Source organism: Canis lupus, chromosome 10 (assembly GCF_011100685.1).
Source record: "Canis lupus familiaris isolate Mischka breed German Shepherd chromosome 10, alternate assembly UU_Cfam_GSD_1.0, whole genome shotgun sequence".
Lineage (NCBI taxonomy): Eukaryota > Metazoa > Chordata > Mammalia > Carnivora > Canidae > Canis > Canis lupus.
Genome location: NC_049231.1, coordinates 32,997,376 through 33,018,587, shown reverse-complemented (window position 1 = coordinate 33,018,587; position 21,212 = coordinate 32,997,376). Strand labels below are relative to the sequence as shown.

Below are 21,212 nucleotides of genomic sequence, written 5' to 3'. Positions count from 1 at the left end.
AAAGCATTTATATAAAACAATATGTATATAATGTATTATTGAGCCAATAACATATAGAAATGTAGTATTTGCCAAACAGCACAAAGGTAGATAAGAGCAAAACTGTATTAGGCTAAGGAAATGACTCCAGATACTAATTCAGATCCTCAAAAACAAATCAAGAAAATCAGAAATGATAAATAAGAAGGCAAATATAACAAAATATCTAAGTAGATGCTTGATGTTTTCTTTTTCTCCTCAGGGTCTTTAAAAGACAAAATTATACAAAGTAATAGTTATGATATATTGTTGGGTTTGCAACATTCATAGATGTATATAATGACAGTAATGCCACAAAAAGAGGAGAAGGGAATAGCATCATATAGAAATAATGTTTCTATAGCTTGTTGGAACTAAGTTAATATAAATCTGGAGCTGATTCTGATAAGATGTATATGCTAAGTAAGCCCTTGAGCAACAACTAAGAAAACTCAGACTTAGGAAATAACTCAGTTTTTAGAAAAGTCACAAAACCTTGTTGAAAGAAATTAAATAAAATCTAAATAAATGGGAAGATATTTCATGCCCATGGATTGGAAAACTGACTTTCAATAAAATGGCAGTACTTCCCATATTGATCTAGGATTTAATGAGTTACTTTTTAGAATCCCAGGTAACTTCTTTGTAGAAATTGACAAGCCAATTCTAAGATTCATGGAATTGAAAGGGATTCAGAATAGCCAGATTAATCTTGAATAAACTTGGCTCACAATTCCCAATTTCAAATGTACTACCAAGCAACAATATTCAAGATAGTGTGGTACTGGCATGAGGACAAAGTAAATATAAATATATGTGTATAGACATAGGTCAGTGAAATAATATCAAGAGTCTAGAAGTAAACACATGTCTCTGGTCAACTAATTTTTGACAAGGATGCCAAAACCATTCAATGGGGAAAGAACAGTTATTTAACAAATGGTGCTATGACACCTAGATAGTCTCATATAAAAGAATGAAGTTAAACCTTTACCTCACACTGTATGCAAAAGTTAACTCAATGGATTAGACCCTAATGGATTAAGAGCTAAAACCATAAAATTCTTAGAAGAAAACAGAGATAAATCTTCATGACCCAGGATTTGGCAATGGATTGTTAGATATGACCCCAAAAACACAAGCAACAAAAGAAAAAAAACAGATAAATTGGACTTCATCAAAGTTAATTTGTGCTTCTAAGAACACTATTAAAGTGAAAAGACTGCCCACAGGATAGGAGACAATATTTTCAAATCATGTATCTGGGGGATCCCTGGGTGGCGCAGCGGTTTGGTGCCTGCCTTTGGCCCAGGGCGCGATCCTGGAGACCCGGGATCGAATCCCACATCGGGCTCCCAGTGCATGGAGCCTGCTTCTCCCTCTGCCTGTGTCTCTGCCTCTCTCTCTCTCTCTGTGACTATCATAAATAAATAAAAACTTAAAAAAAAAATTAAAAAACAAATCATGTATCTGGTAAGAGACTTGTATCTAGACTATATAGAGAACTCAGTAAAGAGAAACCCAATTCAAAAATGGCAAAGAGGGATCCCCGTGTGGCTCAGGGGTTTGGAGCCTGCCTTTGGCCTGGGGTGTGATCCTGGAGTCCCGGGATCAGGTCTCACATCAGGCTCCCTGCATGGAGCCTGCTTCTCCCTCCTGTGTCTCTGCCTCTCTCTGTGTGTCTCTCATGAATAAATAAATAAAATCTTTTAAAAAACAAACAAAAAAACAAAAATGGCAAAGGATCTACATAGACATTTTTCCAAAGATACACAATTGACCAGTGAACACATGATCAAAATGATAACTCGACATCATTAATCATCAGGGAAATGCAAATAAAAGCCACAGTGAGATTCTGGTTCACACTCACTGGTATGGCTAGAATAGAAATCAGTAACAAGTGTGGGAAAGGATGTGGAGAATAAACCCTCATACCTTCCTAGTGAGAATATAAAATTGTGCAGCCACTTTAGAAAACAGTCTGGCAGTTTCTCAAAAGGTTAAACTCAGCAATTCTACTCCTAGGTATAATTGCTGAGGTATAATAAGAAAAAGGTATAATCCTTTTCTTACACAAAAGAAATGAAGATATATATCCATGTAAAAACTTATATGTGAATATTTACAGCAGCATCATTCATAATAGCCAAAAGGTAGAAACAACCCAAATGTCTTTCAGTTTGTAAATGGATAAACAAAACATGTTAACCATGCAATGAAATATTACTCAGCCAAGAAAAATAATAAAGTAATTGATAAGTGCTACATGAATATACCTTGAAAACATTATGCTAAGTGAAAGAAGCCAGACACAAGGGCTATGTATGATTCCATTTGTATGAAATGTCTAAAATAGGCGGATCATAGTAACAAAGTTGATTAGATGTTGTGTTGGGGCTAGAGAAAGAGGGGAGTGGGGAGTTATTTCTGACTTTGGATTTCTTTTTTTGATAATGAGAATATTCTAAAATGAGACAGTGATGATGATGATGGTCATACATATGTGAATATACTAAATCAATGCATTACATGCTTTTAGCAGGGTGAACTTTATGATATGTGAATTGTATCTCAATAAAGCTGGTTATTAAATACTAGTCAGTAACATACACTGTCCATCATCATTCTAAGCAGTGTATGAATTGGATTGGACATGGATTAACATGTCTAATCCTCACAAGGCTATAAAGTAGGTGTTGTTTGGCTTTGCAGATAAGGAAACTAAGGCATACAGGAAATTACTTTTCCTAAACTAATGAAGTAGGAGGCCATGACCCAAGCCCAGACAGTCTGGCTTCACAGCCCAAGTGCTACACTATACTGCCACTCGTTAATAATTGAATTGACCTGTTGTATAGCTTAGGAATTGATTCTATTCATTTTCTGATTTTAGGCTTCTAAAATTTGAGACTTGATGCAGAACATAAACAAAGCTTTGACGCTGAGCTAATTATCAGCATTGACAGGAAACAGAAAAGTAGCATGCTTTGCAGTATGACTGAATAGGATAGTATGTCGTGTACAATTTCTTTTTCTTAGGAGTTAGCTCTTCCTTACAAAGTTTGATCATGTACTAAGGAAAGGAGAGAACATGTATGTCTTTGACTAATTAAAAATTAGGGATCTGAAAGAGTTACTGACTGAACAGACATCTCCACTTTCCCAGCTTCCCCATTTATAGATGAAAAATTGAGAAGTTGATTTATCCAATATCACAGTTAATGAATGGAAGAGCTAAGACTCAACCCAGGTCCTCTGTCTCCTTTTCTGCCTTCAGTGATGATATTTGCAGGCCTCTTTCTCAGAGAACTCACACCTAAAGTAAGGGACCCAGAATATCTTCCAGTGCTGTGATTCTTCTAAGGTATCCTGCACCAAGGGTCATTAGACTCTGAATACTTTTAGTAATGGGAAGCTCACAGCAGCCACTCTGCTGTCAGATAGTTTTAATTATTAGAAAGCTTTTACTTGTATGAACTCTAAATCTGCTTTGGTTGATCCCCCTACTTATCCATGTCCCTCTCTGCCTCTACCTTTGTTCACCGTTTGTTTTGTCTTCTTGCCTCCTTTCTGCCATACCATCTCTATCATTCCTCCCCCTCCCCCCCCCACTGACTGACTAACATTTATATTTATCAAAAAGCTTTCTCTGGCTGAATTCTGCATAATTTATTCTTTCAGTCTTTTAATACAGCTTAAATCACTATACACTGAAATACATTTACATTCCTTATTCATTCATTATACATATGTTCAATCTTCCTAATATATAAACAACTTTTGAGTTTTTTAGCTTTTAGCTCCCCAACCCAAAATAGACTTCTTGTCACTTAGAATTTATTTCTCTTGAATAATATGCATGTACTTGAATTTTAAGTGGGGAACATTTTGAGTTGTGTACCTATATGGGGGCTGAGTACACAAGTGCTCAGTAATGGACACTACAGATTCTGAGTGAACACCATAGAACCTATAAAATTAATGCATAATTACAATGTTATGCTTTTAACATTGACATTTTCCTTTTTTAAGTAGCTTTGCTATGAAAAGACAAATACAGAAAAAAATTTCCTAGCCATATTGTGCCTGTGTAGAGTATTCCTGTTAATGTTTCTCAATCTTTTTGTCCATCTGGCCATCTTTATGATGTAAGGTACATTAACCTCTCCTCTACCCCAGGCAAAAGATTTTTAAATATATAATCTCATTTAATATTTATAAGCCCTAGATGTTATTCCTAATTTTAGAAATGAGGAAATGAGGCACAAATGATTTCAAGAAATTTGCCCAAGATCACATAGCCACAAGGACAAAGCTAATGCTTGAAACCAAGAGCTTTCTTCACTTCAATTGTACTGTTTCCCAATAAATAACATATAAGGTGAATTATATCCTACAGTATGTTCTTTTAGATATTATCTGTATTGAGTAATTATAGCAACTCTGTGATAGATACATTTCTATATTACACATGAGGAAATTTAGTTTCAGATAGATTAACAAAATTGCTCCAGATCCAAGTTCAGAAAATAGTAGTACTAGGGACTAGAGAGAAACCAAATAGTCTGTTCTGTGCTTTTTCTGCTACATCACTAGCGTCTTCTTATGACTTTGAGCATCTCTGAAATCTCATAGCTATCTCTTTGGGACACCTTAACTTCCCTCTTGTCCCTCTTCTCAACTATTTTAGTCCACTCTGGTTGCCATTAACAGAATACCATAGACTGGGTTGCTTAAACAACAGAAATTTATTTCTCACAGTTTTGAGAGAAATAAATTGTTTTTTGAAAATAAATATATTAAAATTCACAATATAATAAGTCACATGAATTTTTAAGATTAAAAAAATAAGGTATGAAAGGAATATTGTAGCCAAGGCAGGATCTGTTGGATGGTACCTCCCTGGCCTCTCAAGGTACAGCTCTCTCCTGAGGAAGGTCAGGATGCCAGCAATAGGTTTCATCCTGAGGCCTTTTCTCTTGGCTTGTAGGTGGCTGCCATTTCACTGTGTGCTAACATGACCTCTTTGTGCAGAGAGTAGGGGAGGGGATATGTAAGTGAGCTAGCTCTCTAATGTTTCTTCTTATAAAGACACTAACTCCATTGGACCAGGGCCCCTCCCTAATGACCTCATCTAACCCTAATTACCTCGCCAAAGCCCCATCTCTAAATACCAACACACTGGGGGTTAGGGCTTCAACATATGAATTTAATGGGGACACAAACATTCAGTCCATAACATCAGCTTACCATCAGAGCGCCCCTGACTGTCCTCTGTACATACCTGGGCCATTAGAGCTGAGAACCAGGGATTCAGAGGTAGATTAGTTAGTACAGAGCGAATAGTTGTAGGCTGTAGGGTAGATGGCATTGGACGCAAAGCAAGGAAATCCTAAAGAGACTGTATAGGAAAGACCTTGATAAACTGAAAAAGGCAAAAAGGCAAAGGAGCTCTAGAGATCTGTGGAACCATGATCTGTATTAGCCACTAAGATACAAGGTATATGTCATGACAGTGTCTGTCTTCCAGCCTTATTAGAACACTGCATAACCAGACTATAGCTTATGCTAAGAATTCACTGAAGGCTAAATGAGATAATGACTCTGGATGTCTTTTTTAACAACAATAAACAACAACTGATGATACGTTTGTATTTGCCAATATGTAAAACATACTTAAGTATTTTAATACAGGTAGTGGAGAAAAGGGCTTTCTGAAAAATAAAAAAAACTCTTAAGTAGTAAGAGAAGCAGAGTTGGCTGGTACTGTATTTGAATAAAAATAAAAAGTTTGAAATGCCCATTTCTGCCCTCTGTCAGAAAAGGATGGGCAACTGATTGATTTTGTATTTCCATTTACATCTAAGTGGTCTTCCTATCCCTTAATGAACTCTTGATGATGCAACATGTCTTTCTCAGGATTGCTAATTAGCAAAAAAAACTTGAGCCAGACTTACGTAATTATTGTTCCTCTGCACTCTCTTTTCAACCTTTTTGGCATGATTACCCTGGTATAGAACTTAGCCAGAAGGATTGTCTTACTGAAAAATGTACATGTGCAGTAAGGGAGACTAGAGATGAAATTTAGGAAGCGAGATAAAACCTTACTCACAAGGACAGTATCCATGACATAAAAAGTGAGAATTACTATCACTTCCCAAGTGTGTGTGGGGGAGACCACAAAAGTCCACAGATAAAATATTAAGCTAAATATCAAATGGACCCAACTGCATGAGTACTCATTTAAAAAATTTCATCTTTAGTTTTTTATAAAGAAATTCCAAATTTGACCTTCAGAATCCTTTCTTCAACTTTTATTAAAAGCACAGTTTAGAATTCTGGCAATGAGTCAGTGATTGTTTAATATTTTTGTAAAATACAAACTTTTAATAGGTCTGTCTTGTAGAACTGACAACATTGTTTCAACTGTTAATTATAGTAAGCTTATTTTAGAATTTAGTACCTCTCTTTCTCTGTCTTGCATGCACACACACACACTCACGTGTGCTGTACACAGAGGGCAAAAGTTTAGACCTATCAGATTTAGGTGGCTGACCTTCAGCTCCAGTTACAAACTAAAATTAGATCCTTGTGGAATATATATCCAGTGACATCCATCAGAGGAGAGAGTAGGTACAACCTTGAGAGGCCAGGGAGGTACCATCCAACAGATCCTGCCTAGCTACAATATTCCTTTCATAACTTATTTTTTTAATCTTAAAAATTCATGTGACTTATTATATTGTGAGTTTTAATATATTTGTTTATTTTCATGTAGAAATTCTTCCCCACCCTACCCCCACTAAATCTTTTAGTAAACCAGTGGTTAAAGAGGATGTACTAGGATTGTCCTGTGACTTTAAGTATCCCTGGCATTGTGCCACATCTCCCAAATGAATGTGCATAGTTTATTTTAAGAGCAGGGTCCTATCCCACCACTATAGGAGCCCTGGTTGGAGCAAGAACATAAATTAAGCATGTGGTTAATGTTGTAGACATAAAAGACAAAAAGTGGGTGGGCGGGAGTCCATTCTTATTAAAGAGAAAGTAGCAGACTCTAAGAATAGGTATTCAGTACTATGAAAATAGAAGAACAGAAGCATTAAATAATAATTAAAAAGTGATCACAAATGAGACCATGTTTAAAGACTTAAGTCTATTTAAGGAGGAAAAAAAAAGTCCTCAAAATTCCTTTCACAGGCCTAGCTTAACCCAGAATTGCTTTGAATGTTGAACACCCACTTTTGCTTTATTTCTTATACATCACCAGATAGCAGTAGAATGAGAAAAGAGGAGGACTGAGAGGTAAACAGCTGAGTCCCCTTTCCCACTGTAGCTTTCTGTGCTACATTTAGCAAATAATGCAGCCTCTCTTAGAGTCAGTTTCCATATCTGTAAAATAAAAGAAATATTCCCTAGTCCTGAGTGTATTATTAGGTATTTTTCAAAAGGATTCTGTGATCAAATAAAGGAAAAATCAGTTTTGAAAAATTAAACAGATTTCTCTTCCATGGTACATCTGAGAATCTTTAATATTTTAGTAAGCTTTATAAGTTTCTCAGACTTATTCTCCCCAATAGCCACTTTTTTATAGAACCTTTTGCACTGCTAATGTATGTTAATATTAAATAATCACTATAGCCCCTTCTAACTCTTAATATTCTGATTCTGTCAGTTACACTCATTTTGTTTGGCTCTTCAGCTGTTTTCTGGCCTGTAATTATCATAGGGTTACTGCCAAGTTGAACTCAGTGCTTGTGCTGTGTGTGTACCCTGCACCTCTTTCCAGCCTGAGCTGGAAAGTTATTACATTTTCCTGTTTCTTATAAATAAAACAGACATTAGTCTATGTCTTTGGCAATGTTCACTTTGTTCACTGTTGTTTCATTTTGATTTAGTTATCCAATCACTGGCCTATTTTTATTCTAAATTAATCTATAAATCTTTACCTGAATTTTCCAACTAATAATAAAGATTTTTGAAAATCTCAGTTCATTAAATCCTTTTGATAAGCACTGATGTTAGAAAATTACATGTCAAATCTACATATAGGCTTATTATTTCAATCAGAAAAAGCCTCCTTCAAGATAACTGCTCTTGGCTGAGATCTTTAATTATAGGTCTTGTTCTTGGAAGTATACAGTTTTAGCCCTTACTGTGTACTGTCATCTCGTTTACTAAAACAACACTGTAATTCATATTATTCTCATTTTATGCATAATGAAACTAAAGCTTGGAAAGACCAAATAACTTGCCTAGATCTCACAGGTTAAAAAAAAAAAAAAAGGCAAAGTGAAGACTGACTCTGGATGTCTTAAGTCGTGTTTTTGTTTGTTTTGTTTTTTTAAGAGAGTGCACCATGAGCAGGGGGAGGGTGGTGCAGAGGGATAAGGAGGAAGAGAGAATCTTAGGCAGGTTCCACCCCCAGGCTGGAGCCCAACATGGGGCTGGATCTCACGACCCTGAGGTCATGACATGAGCTGAAATAAAGAGTCAGATGCTTAACTGACTGAGCTGTCCATGCGCCCCTGAAAGTCATATTCTTTACAACATGTAGCCTCTTACTAAGCATATTATGATAGTACTATACTGTAATGCATGCATTACAGTTATAATGTTAAATAACATTTATTATTTATTCTCTTGTAGGGCAGCACATACACACTGTCTGATTTAATTCCCCCAACAACCCTATGAAGTAGGTACTATCATACTCATTTTATAGATCAGGAAATTTTAAAAGTTGACCATTTTATTCAAAATCATACAAATAAATAAATGGCACCTAGGAATTAAGCCCAGAGCTTTAAAGATGTATCTGGACATAATACTTTGTATCTAATACATAGTGCTTTGAAGGTCGCATTTAGTATGTATGTGTGTAAGTATATATTCAGCATATTTGACAGTATCTTTGTACCTGTGGAACAAAAAGAAATAATCTCAGACACATCCTGCCCCCTCAAAGTTGATAACAGAGATACGAAGTCTCCATAAAGTATAATTCAAGGTCAGAGATGTGTCAAGTGCCATAAAACTGGTAGAGGTAGAAGGGGTTACTTCCTAAAGATTACAAAAATGAGATTTGCCTTGAAAATGCAAGGCAAAGTACTGGGAAGGTCAGGGTTTAAGAAGACATTCCAAATATAGGAAATAACTTGAGAAAAGGCACATATATTTACATAGTTAGTAGAGAGTAGGTTTCTCAGCCCAGATCAAGGATAATTGTGACAATAGATAGTTGAATATGAGTTTTGGAAAGGTGGACTTTGGGGGACTTATGATCTGACCCCTTCCTAGTTAATGAGTTTAGATGTATTTTATTTGAGGTATCCATTGTGGAGCAATTAGAGAGAAATGTCTACCAAACAATATCATTTTGTTTTTGCTGCCAGCTTTAGGAAACGAGTCCCCTATCTCCTGAATGACTGATACCTCCATCAACCAATTTGTCCAAGTTAGAAATCTGAGAGGCTCCTTGTCTCCTCTCCTCTACCCTTGACATCCAGTCATTCCACCAATCATTCAGTCAGTTTTACTTCCTTAAAATCTCTTTGATTTCATTTTTTTTAAGTAGGCTCTACTCCCATTGTGGGGCTTGAACTCAGGACCCAAGATCAAGAATCACATGCTCTACCAACTAAGCCAGCTAAGCATCCCTTAAAAATCTCGTAGCTTTCTATTTCTCTGCCTTAGTTCACACCACCATCATTTTTCACCTTATTTCTTTTTTTTTTTCTTTTTTTAAAAGATTATTTATTTATTTACTCATAAGAGACACACAGAGAGAGAGGCAGAGACACAGGCAGAGGGAGAAGCAGGCTCCATGCAGGGAGCCTGATGCAGGACTCGATCCTGGGACCCCAGGATCATGCCCTGGGCCAAAGGTAGACGCTAAACTGCTGATCCACCCAGGTATCCCCTTTCACCTTATTTCTGACTCTGTTCCCTTTCTTGTGCATTCTCCATTATTACCATCAGGATGATAATCCAAAACACAGATCAGATGTCATCCCCTTGCAAAAAGTTCCCCATTTCCCTCTGGATTAATTCCAACACTTCGTTCTCTTCATCATACAGACATGGACTAGTATATCCTCTCTTTAAACAAAAAACAAAAAACAATAAAACCTCTCTTGATCTTATAATCCCTCTTATTACTGTCCTATTTGTTTCCTATAGTCACATGTATTGAAAGGTATGTATTTCTCTCTGCACTCCTCATCTCCCAAATACTTTGCAGAAACTGCTTTTATGAAAGTCATTGGTGATCTAGCATTGCCAAATCATTATGCTACTTGATCTTTCATCAGATTTGAAATAGTTGACTATTCCCTCTATAAAATACTGTCCTATCTTGTCTTCAGGATACCACACTCCTAAATTTCCTCTTCTAAGTACAACTCTGATCTCTCTTATCAGGTTCTCCTCCTCTGAGCCTCTCTCAGTTGTGGCATTTTTTAGCACTCTATCTTAGTCCCTCTATTTTTTATTTATTTTACTCTAAGTGATCTATTCCTATACTTCCAAGCACTTACTCCTAGAGAAGACAGAGCCCTGATGACTGCTTAAGGCTTCACCACATACATTCAGCTTTCTACTTGACATCTTTGTAGGCATTGCAAACTTAATGTATCTATACATAATTTTCTCCAAAACCTGTTCTTCCTCCAGTCATCCCATTCTCAATAAATGACACTGGATTGCTCAAGCCAGAAGCTTCCTTCTCCCCCACAAGCAGCGAGTTTTGTCACTTTTTTCTCAAAAATACATGTCAAACCTATCTACTTCTCTACTGCTTCCATTCTAGTTGAAGCTGCATTTGTTCCCCTCCATTTTCCACACAGCAGCCAGTGTGATTTCTTAAAATTTTTTAATTGAGTTGTATTTCTCTTTGCTTTAACTTCTCTAGGGACTTTTCATAGTGTTTAAAGTCCAATCTCCTTATCATAGCCTATAAAACTCCATGTAATCTGGTACCAGTTTACTTTCCAGTTAGATCTCAGAGCACTATACCACTAACATCACCCACTCTGACTTTCAGGACCTTAAACACATCAGGCTCTTCCTGCAATACTTTCTTTACACATTTAGCAACATCTCACCATCAGAAATTGTCTTAAATGTCACTCTGAAGTAGATCCAGTTATTTTCTATCATACCATCCTGTCAATTTCTCATAACATGTAAATTTTTGTTCATTTATCTTCTTCATTAGACTGTCATCCCCATAACACATAACAGAATTATGTTTGTTTTGTTCACCAGTGTACACCTATCATATAACACAATGATATAGTAGACATTCAAGTATTTGTTAAATGACTGAATGGAAATTGAACGTGTATGTTTCAGATCTCACCTTAGATGCCACTTCCTTAGGGTGTCTTTTCCCGAATTGGTCTACTTCCCTCCCATAGGACTTAGATTTGTCCTGTCATAGTTTTTTACATTTAAATCAGTGATTCTCAGTAGGGGGTGATTTTGTTCCTCAGGAGATATTTGGCAGTTTCTGGGGACATTTTTGATTGCTGTGATTGAGGAGTGGTAGTGTGAAGGTGTTACTGGCATCTAGTGGGTGGAGGCCAAAGATGCTATTAAATATCTTATAATATACATATCCTCGGAGAATTATCCAGTCCAAAATGTCAGTAGTGCTGAAGCTGAGAAATCCTGGCTTAGACCTATCAGAGCACTTACTACACTAATCTATGGCTTGTGTTTCTTTGTAATTCTCACCTATTTTAAGTTCTTTGGAAGTTTGCCTTTGTCTACCTAGTACCAAGGACATTGCCTTGGATTTATTCAATAGATACTTGGTGTGTTCTTGATGAATGAATAAATAGATAAACAAATGAAGATACAGACCAACCATGGCACAACTAGGCCAACTTGGTCTAACTCTTGGTATTAGATATAGAGGGTTGTTCCTTAGTCACTGAGGTGAAATGTAACTTCCGTTAGTTATGGAATGATGGTGTGAGAGGTTCTGTATATGAGGTATTGATGAGACATTGTATTTGAAAGGTGCGTTTTATTTAAGTTTAAAGCTAAGCTTGTAAAAAAATAAATAAATATAGCTAAGCTTGTTGCAACAAAGGGACCCCAAGATAGAAGTGATTTAAGGAATAGTGGTGTTTTATTACCTTTTAAAGTATAGTTCTGAGGTGATCAGTTCTAGTTAAGTAGGTGGGTGACTCTGCTCCATAAATTTATTTAGTTGCCCTATTTCCTTCTAAGTTGTCAAGTCATGCTTCACCATCTGAGCATCGTCTTAGTCTATACTGGGCTGCCACTTCCAAGATCTGGTCTGCAGAATGGAACAAGAAAATGGAGGAGATATGCCCACTGTCTTAGAGACCCAAACCTGAAAATGGCAGGCAACGTGTCCACATACATTCCATTGGCAAGTGTTCAGTCAAGTCATATGGCCACAAAGAGCAGCTGAGGAATGTCATATGGCTAGGCAGTCGTGGGCCTTGCCACAGTTCTGTTACTATATAAGAAGGGAAGAATGGATTTTGGTGGACAATTATCAGTTTTCAATACAATGCCCAGCAATTAAACTAAATCTTAGATAGGCATACTTATGAGACTTGTATTATTCTCTCATTACTCTAGGCTCTGAGTTAGTTTTACTATTTTGGTTATAGAGTGGAAGAAGACTTATATAGTATAAAATGCATTCTCTGGAACAGTGCTTCTTAAATTAATTGTGGTCAAGGTTTTGTTATTTTTTCCCTAATTTGTAGTAGACCAGTGCTTTTATAAAATACAATAAAAAATGAAACATTAAAAGAAATAATCATATCCTTTGATGGTCACAGCAAAGTCAGATTACTATAAATGTTTCTAAATGCAAACTCATTTTTTAATACCTATCTCTGTGTACCTTTCTCAACACAGTGTACTAACAAAGTTTGTGAATTGGCACCAATCTGTAGACACTTTTGAATAGCATTTACCTTTTGGGTTGCCAGAGTATAGTAAATTATGATATCTGTATTTTAAACAAAGACCTTTTTTATGTATAAAATTTGATTTTTAGTTTTGAAATATTTTTAGAAATCACCTTTTAAAACTATGTAAATCATGATAGATCATTTGAATGCTCATATATGCTTTATAGCATGTTCTGCTTGTTTCATGGTTAAAGCCAAAGCTGATCTTAGTTTTAAAGATTCATAGTTCAGCTTACCATTTTAGAGCTAGAAGATTGCCTTAGAGAGTCTTCCAATTTTAGTGTATGTGCTGCTGAAGCAAGCACTGCCTTAGAGAGTCTTAATGCATGTACAGATGAAGAAAGAGGCCTAATTGAGTGTCAAGTCATGCTCAAGATTATAGTTAATAAATGAGAGACAGCTAACAGTACAACCATTGACTTGGAGTGGAAATCACATTGGAATCAGATGATCTAGATTAAATCCTGGCCTTCTACTTCTTTTTCTTTTTTTTTTTTTTTAAGATTTTATTTATTTATTCATGAGACACACAGAGAGAGAGAGACAGAGACAGAGACAGAGACACAGGCAGAAGGAGAAGTAGGCTCCATGTAGGGAGCCTGACGTGGGACTCAATCCCAGCACTCCAGGATCAGGCCCTGGGCTGAAGGCGGTGCTAAACCCCTGAGCCACCCGGGCTGCCCCTGGCCTTCCACTTCTTAGTTAAGTGTCCGTAGGTTATAATTTAGTAAGTGTTTAATGAGCATTTCTTAGACTGAAGGATATGTATGAGAAGTTTTTTGTAAACCATACAGCACATAAGCAAGCAATATCACTATAATTATTAAAATAATGAGACCACCTCTTCTGATGGTAATAAGTCCAATACTCTTTCTGGATTCTGCTGTATATCATACTAGAGGCTTACTGAGAACAGAAGTCATTTAATAATGCATCAATTTCATAAATTTTTTTAAGATTTTATTTATTTGAGAGAGAGAAAGAGCGCAAGCAGGGGGAGGGGCAGAGGTAGAAGCAGACTTCCCACTGAGCAGGTAGACCAAGATGGGGCTCTATCCCAGGACCCTGAGATGGTGACCTGAGCCAAAGGCAGATGCTTAACTGAGTGAGTTACCCTGGTGCCCTAAAATTATTTTTATAAGTACTCTAGCATTGTGGGAAAATGCTGATAATTAAGAATTAAAAAGTCAGGACACAGAGTGATAAACACATGATGATTGTAACTGTATTGAAGTAATATGCATATGTTACTGATAATCAAGTATATTGACTAAGGATAAATCCTTCTGTCTACTGTATATAAAATATACTAGCTAGTGTAATTATGAATATTTTTTATATTTTCTTAATTTTTTAAAAGATTTTATTTATTTACTCATGAGAGTCACAGAGAGGCAGAAACATAGGCAGAGGGAGAAGCAGGCTCCCTGTGGGGAATCCAATGCGGGACTGGATTCCAGAACCCCAGGATCACTCCCTGAGCCGAAGGCAGATGTTCAACCACTGAGCCACCCAGGCATCCCTTCTATTTTCTTTAATAGTTTGGTGCATTTTACATATTAAAGAACACATAGATAGGGGCGCCTGGGTGGCTCAGTTGAATGTCTGACTCTTGATTTTGGCTTAGGTCATGATCTCATGGGTCATGGGATCAAGCCCCTTAGCAGGCTCTGAACTTAGGGTGTCTGCTTGAGATCCTCTCCCTCTGCTTCTCCTTCTCCCTCATGTGCACGGGTGTGCATGTGCACTGTCTCTGTAAAATAAATAAATCTTAAAAAAAAAACAAAGAACACACATACCTATATATGTATAAATTTTAAAAACTTTATATGAAGACATGTGAGTTCTGCTCCTCACATAAAAGACTTTTTTTACCCAAAAGGGCAAACCATCTTATTAGTCCAGTCACAAGAATAGCCTTTACTGCTGTTCTTTCCTTCTTAGAAGACAACATTAATGGATCTCTACTAATTCTTTTGATTTGAAGAACTTAATCTAGCCCATTTATATTTTAGGTGCTAACTTGTGTGCAAGTTGCTCTGCTAAGGGCTACAATGATCATGAAGAAATAAAACATAATAATTACCATTTATAGAGCACTTACTACAATCCTAGAGTCTCTTTCACAATAGCCTTATCCACTATAGGTGATATTATTCCCATTTTAGAAATGAGAAAGCGAGGCTCAAAGAAGTTAAATAGCATGTCTGAATCACACAGTAACAAAGCCTGGTATTAAACCCAGCTCTTTCTGATTCAAAGGCACTGCAGTATATATTTTCTTTTGTCTTAAAAAAAAAAAAAAGGCCTTCTGTCATCAGAGAGCTCTTAGTAGTTAACAGGAAGAATGTACTGAGTACCAAATGATTGCTACAAATTGTGGTTTGGGTATTTCTTGGACAGGAAGAATATTGGGGGCTGAAGTGGTTAGAAAAAAAATTATATCAAAAGTGAATTTTAAGGCTATCTTTGGAGAATTGTTAAAACTTGAATAGTCAAAGAGGAAGAAGAACTGATGCAAAGAGGGAGGCAATAAGAAAGCAAAAGAGCTCAATGTGAGATAATTTGGAAAGGAATTTAGCTAGAGAAGAGGGTTTGATAGGGGCATAGCATGAAAGAGAAACCTGAGAAAACAGATTGGAGGATCTTACCTTTGAGATTTTATCTTATAATACTATGTAAAACCTGTACTGAACACTTATCACATGCCAGGCACTCTTCAAAGTGCTATACATGTGGCTATCATTTAACTCTTATAGTAAATGAGGCCCAGGGAGGCCAGGTTTGCCACAGTCTCACTGTTCGAAGATGGTAGACAAGCCAAGGTTGGAATACAAGAAATTTAAATCCAGAACCTATGCCCTTAATCACAACACTGCTCTGGTTCTAGAGTCTATGGTAAGTTGAACAAGTTTTAAGCCCAGGACCACTGACCTTAAATAAGTAATATATTTCACACCTGGAGTAGTTTCTAATATTTAAGATAATTAAGGTTATGTGACCAGTGACATCCCATTCCTATCCCTGCCACCCTTATACATCATCAGGACAGTCAAGGAGAAGTTAAGGTATTGGCTAATGGCTTTCAACTCTACCTACTTATCTATGCTTATCTAGTGCATTGTTCTCAATTAACCCCTACCCTCTAACATCCAAGTTACGTGAGGCCATTGTTAACCATAGTTCAGTGGTTCTGAGTGTGGCTCCGGAATCATAAGCAGCAATTAGGAACTTGTTAAATATCCCAATTCTGGAGCCTCACTCAAGACCTACTGAATCAGAAATACTGGGGGCAAAGTTCAACAATGTGTTTTAATAATCCCTTTAGCTTATTATGATGCATGATGAAGTTTGAGAACCCACTGCTATAGTAAATTCCAGGGTTTCAGTTTAGGAGCAAACTTTTTTTTGGCAGTACTAGTATTAATACTGAGGAACCATTTGGGATCTTACTCTTGAGTTTATGCTGGTGTGCAGTCTAATTTTATAGAAATAGCCATGACTTGCTAAGCTAGTGAGCATTTTAAAAGAGCATTTTAAAGCATTTTAATCTCAGACTCATTATTAGTCATTATACTTTGTAAGCATACCTAGTCTTAGCTTTATGATTTTAGTTCTTTATAGAGAACCAGACCTCTAAGTGAAAGTTATTAAATTAGAAAATACTTCCATTAATTTTGATGGAAAAAATTGGGTTCCATGATAATCTAATGTACCAAAATAATTTTCAAATTAAAATATGTATCAGTTGAACAATGAAAACAAGTTTGTATAGATAAATATTTTCAAAGTAAATAAAAACAGTCTGTACCTAACATATAATGTAGTGACAGTTTGTTGTACTTGCAAAAAGAAGAAAAGACTTGATAGTAAGTGGTGGCTGGTGGAGGAGAAATACAAAGAAGTCATTCTTTGGAAGATGCTGGAGAGTCAGGTGGTAGGTTTTAAGGTTGGGAATTTGTGGTTATCTTGCACTTAAAAATAGTTATAGCACACCTGAGCCAGCCACATGGCTACAAATGAAACATAGCTTCTGTTCTCAAGGAGCCTGGAAAAGGAGTGAAATGCCCTAACAACTTACTCTCCACAAAAAGCAAAAATTTCTTGTAGGAAGCACAAATAGCAAAAGATGGAGTGACTGGGGAATCATATAAACCCCCTCAGTATTCAAACTAAACCTGAGAAAAAGAGTGGGCTCCTGACGGGTGGACATGCCATGGAAGGAGCAGCAGGGGAGAGGCTCAGGACGTATGGGCAGATGCCTAGGAGTCAGTTTGGAACACTTGAAAAATCAGGGGAACGGTGGGTGACAGAGATAGCAGTGGAAAAGGAAGCAGTAGACTCATTTCAACTGCATTCTGTGGGCAAGAAGGAGCTATGGAAAGTGAAGAGAGGAGAACATGTTTTAGGAAGAGTAAAATCAATTGAAAAAAATAGTTACAGCACAGAAAAATGCTGTTGGGGCAAAGTAAAGGTGAAACACAAGAGCACCTTTGAAACACAAAAGTAGAGCATGTACTCAGCAGATGGAGAAAGTGTAGAATGCTCCCTCTTCAGTTTTCTGGCTTGGTGTACCTAGGCAAAACAAAATTTCTCTGTTTCATCCAGATGTACATGATTTATTAATTTGCTCTTTATAATGTTCTCTGAATAAAAATGATTATATTTAGTACAGCAATAAGTGTATATTATCACTTTTGTTATATTTTGAATATGTCTTTATTTTTTTTTTTTGAGTTATAATAAAAAAAAGCCAGGGAGGAAAGGGTCATTATCCAAAAAGTGGTTTAATTTTCAAGATATGTTACAATTATAGCAAAAATCTACCTAATGGTCATTATGTAAGGCACATCTATAAAGAGAGAGAAATGGCATGTTTAAGAACAACTATGATTGAAAATGGTGCTTTAAAGCTAGAACTCTTGTCTTTGTTTGCCAGTTGATCTCCAGAAAGCCTAGAGATGAGATAGTTTTTAAGTTTAAATTTTGTAGGCTCTCTAATCTCGCTCATGTATAGCCTCTTATGTTTGAGAGTTTCAATCCTTTTGATTTATAGCCTAGTCTACTCCTGTTTGTAATTCATGCTTTGCTCTTTTTCTTTCTTGAGTCTGAAGGTGGAGCAAGAAAGGACCCATATTGTCTGTAGATTTGGGGGGATTTTATTGTTGCTGCTGTTATCTTTGGTTTAGAAAGGAAGTAAAGATGTCTTTTTAATTAGATACGTACAACTCCAAATTCACATATATAATATTTTATAATACCTTATTTATTACATGTTTCTTTTTTTTAAGATTTTATTTATTTATTCATAGAGACAGAGAAAGAGAGAGAGAGAGAGAGAGAGAGAGGGAGAGGGAGAAGCAGGCCCAATGCAGGGAGCCTGATGTGGGACTCGATTCCGGGTCTCCGGGATCACACCCTGGACTGAAGGTGGCGCTAAACCGCTGAGCCACCTGGGCTGCCCTATTACATGTTTCTTAACTTAAACAGTAACACAGATGATTTCTCTCCTGAGTAAAGTTATGTGGGAGCAAGGGTTATCTGACTCCACTCCCAGAAATATACTTCATTGGAAATAGTATATAGAATGTGGTTTGGTTTTGTTTTTTGTTTTTTGAGTCTTTTTTTGTCTTAGATGTGAAAGATCAGAAATTGGAGAAAACTTTCTGTTTTTTATATTTTTATAATGGGCACATTATATTTACCCGCAAACTTGTGTTCATTTTTAAAATGTTTTAGTGATGATAATAAGATTAAATGAAAGTCCCTTGTAGTTATCAGAGATGGCAGGGATAGAGTTGACATTGTTATAAGATTTTTTCAGCTTGTAATGTTAATCTCCTTCCTACTTCCATCTAGAAAACATAGTGTAGCTGACCATTGAAAAACATGGAGGTTAGGGGCACTAGCCTATAGCAGTCAAAAAATTGCATATAATTTTTAACTCCTTAAAAACTTAACTACTGATAGCCTACTATGACCAGAAGAAGGCTTACCAATGTAGTCAATTAACACATATTTTATCTTATATATTATTGTATTCATATTTTACAATAAAATAAACTAGAGAAAGGTGTTAAGAACATCATAAGGAAAATACAGTACTGTACTGTATTTATCCAAAAAATCCATGCACTAGTGGATCCATGCAGTTCAAACCCATGTTGTTCAAGGGTCAACTATACCTTTAAAGTTGGTACTTCCATACCTGTACAACTAGGATGTACAGAGAAGGTACACACAGCGTGGGATTCTTGCCTAGATCATAATGCTCGAACCACAGATAGCCCCTTTTTAGAGAGTTAAAGTCTGATGATTGGTTAATACAAACTTTGTAAAATATGATGTTAATCCTAGTTGTTGCTGTTGTTTTTATAAGGTGTAACAGGTACAGAAGTGGTCAGCAGTTGAACAGTTATTATACCTGCTTGCTTCACATATAAGGTGTGAGCTTGAGAGACCCAGACCACAGTCTATGGATAAGAAAGCTGGATATTGAATTTTGAAAGAATCACCAGGTTCCTAAATTTAGCAATGATAGGAATAATTACTTTTTTAAAAATGCAAGATAGATATGTACACTTTGGGTCCATTAGCTATAATTCAGATTAATTGCCTTCCATCCTAATATTATATGTAGTCTGATATTAAAAATCTGTTGAGAACAACGTTATATAAGACCTGACTGATTCATTATGGCCTCTCTAGCCTTCAATTTTCATATCTATAAGTGAAAGAAGTGCAGCAAATATAAGATCTCTTTCAGTTCTAACATTCTGTGACTTAAAAAAAAAAAAGTAAAAATCCTTTTTAGCCAGAATCTGACTGATGTTACATACATTGGAAGAGAACTACTCTGTTTTAAATCATTTAAGCCAAATAATGATTTGTGCATACTTGTTCTTGTTTTTCAGAAACTCTGTGAGGGGATATTTAAAATCCTTGCAAAGGACATCCCAACAACATGTCAAGTGTCCTGCCTGGAAGTTCTCCGCATTCTCTCCAGAGACAAAAAGATTTTAGTTCCTGTAACAACCAAGGAAAATATGCAGATACTGCTGCGACTAGCCAAGCTAAATGAGTCGGATGATTCTTTGGAGAAGGTGTCAGAGTTCCCAGTTATTGTGGAGTCATTAAAATGTCTGTGTAACATAGTGTTCAACAGTCAGATGGCACAGCAGCTTAGTCTGGAACTTAATCTTGCTGCAAAGCTCTGTAACCTCCTGAGAAAGTGCAAGGACCGAAAGTTTATCAATGACATTAAGTGCTTTGACTTGCGCTTGCTCTTCCTCCTATCACTTTTGCACACCGACATCAGATCACAATTGCGCTATGAGCTCCAGGGACTACCGCTGCTGACCCAGATCTTGGAAAGTGCCTTTAGCATCAAGTGGACCGATGAATATGAATCGGCCATAGACCATAATGGACCTCCTCTCTCACCTCAGGAGACAGACTGTGCCATTGAGGCCCTCAAAGCTCTCTTCAATGTGACGGTAGACAGTTGGAAGGTGCATAAAGAGGTAAGGTTGAGAAGGATGTTCTTATCTACCTGTAATTTAATTGGTCTGGGGCATCCATAGAGCTGCCTGCAAGGGAGGAATGAATGCTCACTTTCCATTTGTGTAACACCAGAAAAATAGGATAAAAATGAGCTATTATTTCTTTTTTTTTTGTTTTTCATAGATTTTTAAAATTTTAATTCCAATGTAGTTAATTATGGATTATTATTTCATAAGGTGCTAAGTATAGTTACTTTTCTGAGTTGTACTATCACCTATCTTTTTTTTTTTTTTTTAAGTGACTCTTTTAGGAACAAGGTCCTGAAGCAGATTTGATAGTTTATATCTAAGTACTCAAAAGAACAATACACTAAACAAGAAACTTAGTTCAAGGAAGGCAACAATTATAAGTGAAGTGCACATAAACTTTTTTCCTTTCTTCTAGAATGTTAGCATTTCACATTTACCCTCTTTCTTTAACCTTAAACAATGAGTGACATTGAGCTCCTGCCTTAGAAAGAAAGAGCAAGAAAGAAACAAATGAGTGAATGAATGAATGAATGAAGTATTTTGATGCCAGAGTAAATAAATTATCTTTTCTGACAATTGACTTGAGGACTTAGGCTAACATTTTGCTCTGTCCATTTGAAAGAGTGCTCACCATGAATACAGATCTGTTTTTGACAGCAGCCTACTTTGAAAGGATTATCTAAGTGCAGTGCTATAG

The 21,212-nt window shown here is 36.4% G+C and overlaps 1 protein-coding gene and 1 long non-coding RNA gene across 9 annotated transcripts in view; one reads left to right on the top strand and one right to left on the bottom strand.

Moving 5' to 3' along the window:
* Nucleotides 1-21,212, top strand: part of RIC8B (RIC8 guanine nucleotide exchange factor B) — a 99,088-nt gene that overhangs the window by 17,822 nt on the left and 60,054 nt on the right. For all 8 annotated transcript variants that reach the window (XR_005365678.1, XR_005365681.1, XR_005365680.1 and 5 more), the window contains exon 3: nt 19,898-20,506. Coding sequence is in view for 3 of the 8 variants with exons in the window: in XM_038550783.1 (XP_038406711.1) it covers nt 19,898-20,506 (609 nt within the window). In the remaining 5 variants the exon portion in view is untranslated. The remainder of the gene's footprint in view (nt 1-19,897; nt 20,507-21,212) is intronic.
* Nucleotides 1-21,212, bottom strand: part of LOC119873645 — a 40,712-nt gene that overhangs the window by 3,591 nt on the left and 15,909 nt on the right. Inside the window, exon 2 of the long non-coding RNA XR_005365684.1 lies at nt 17,475-17,558. This is a non-coding gene — a long non-coding RNA (uncharacterized LOC119873645). The remainder of the gene's footprint in view (nt 1-17,474; nt 17,559-21,212) is intronic.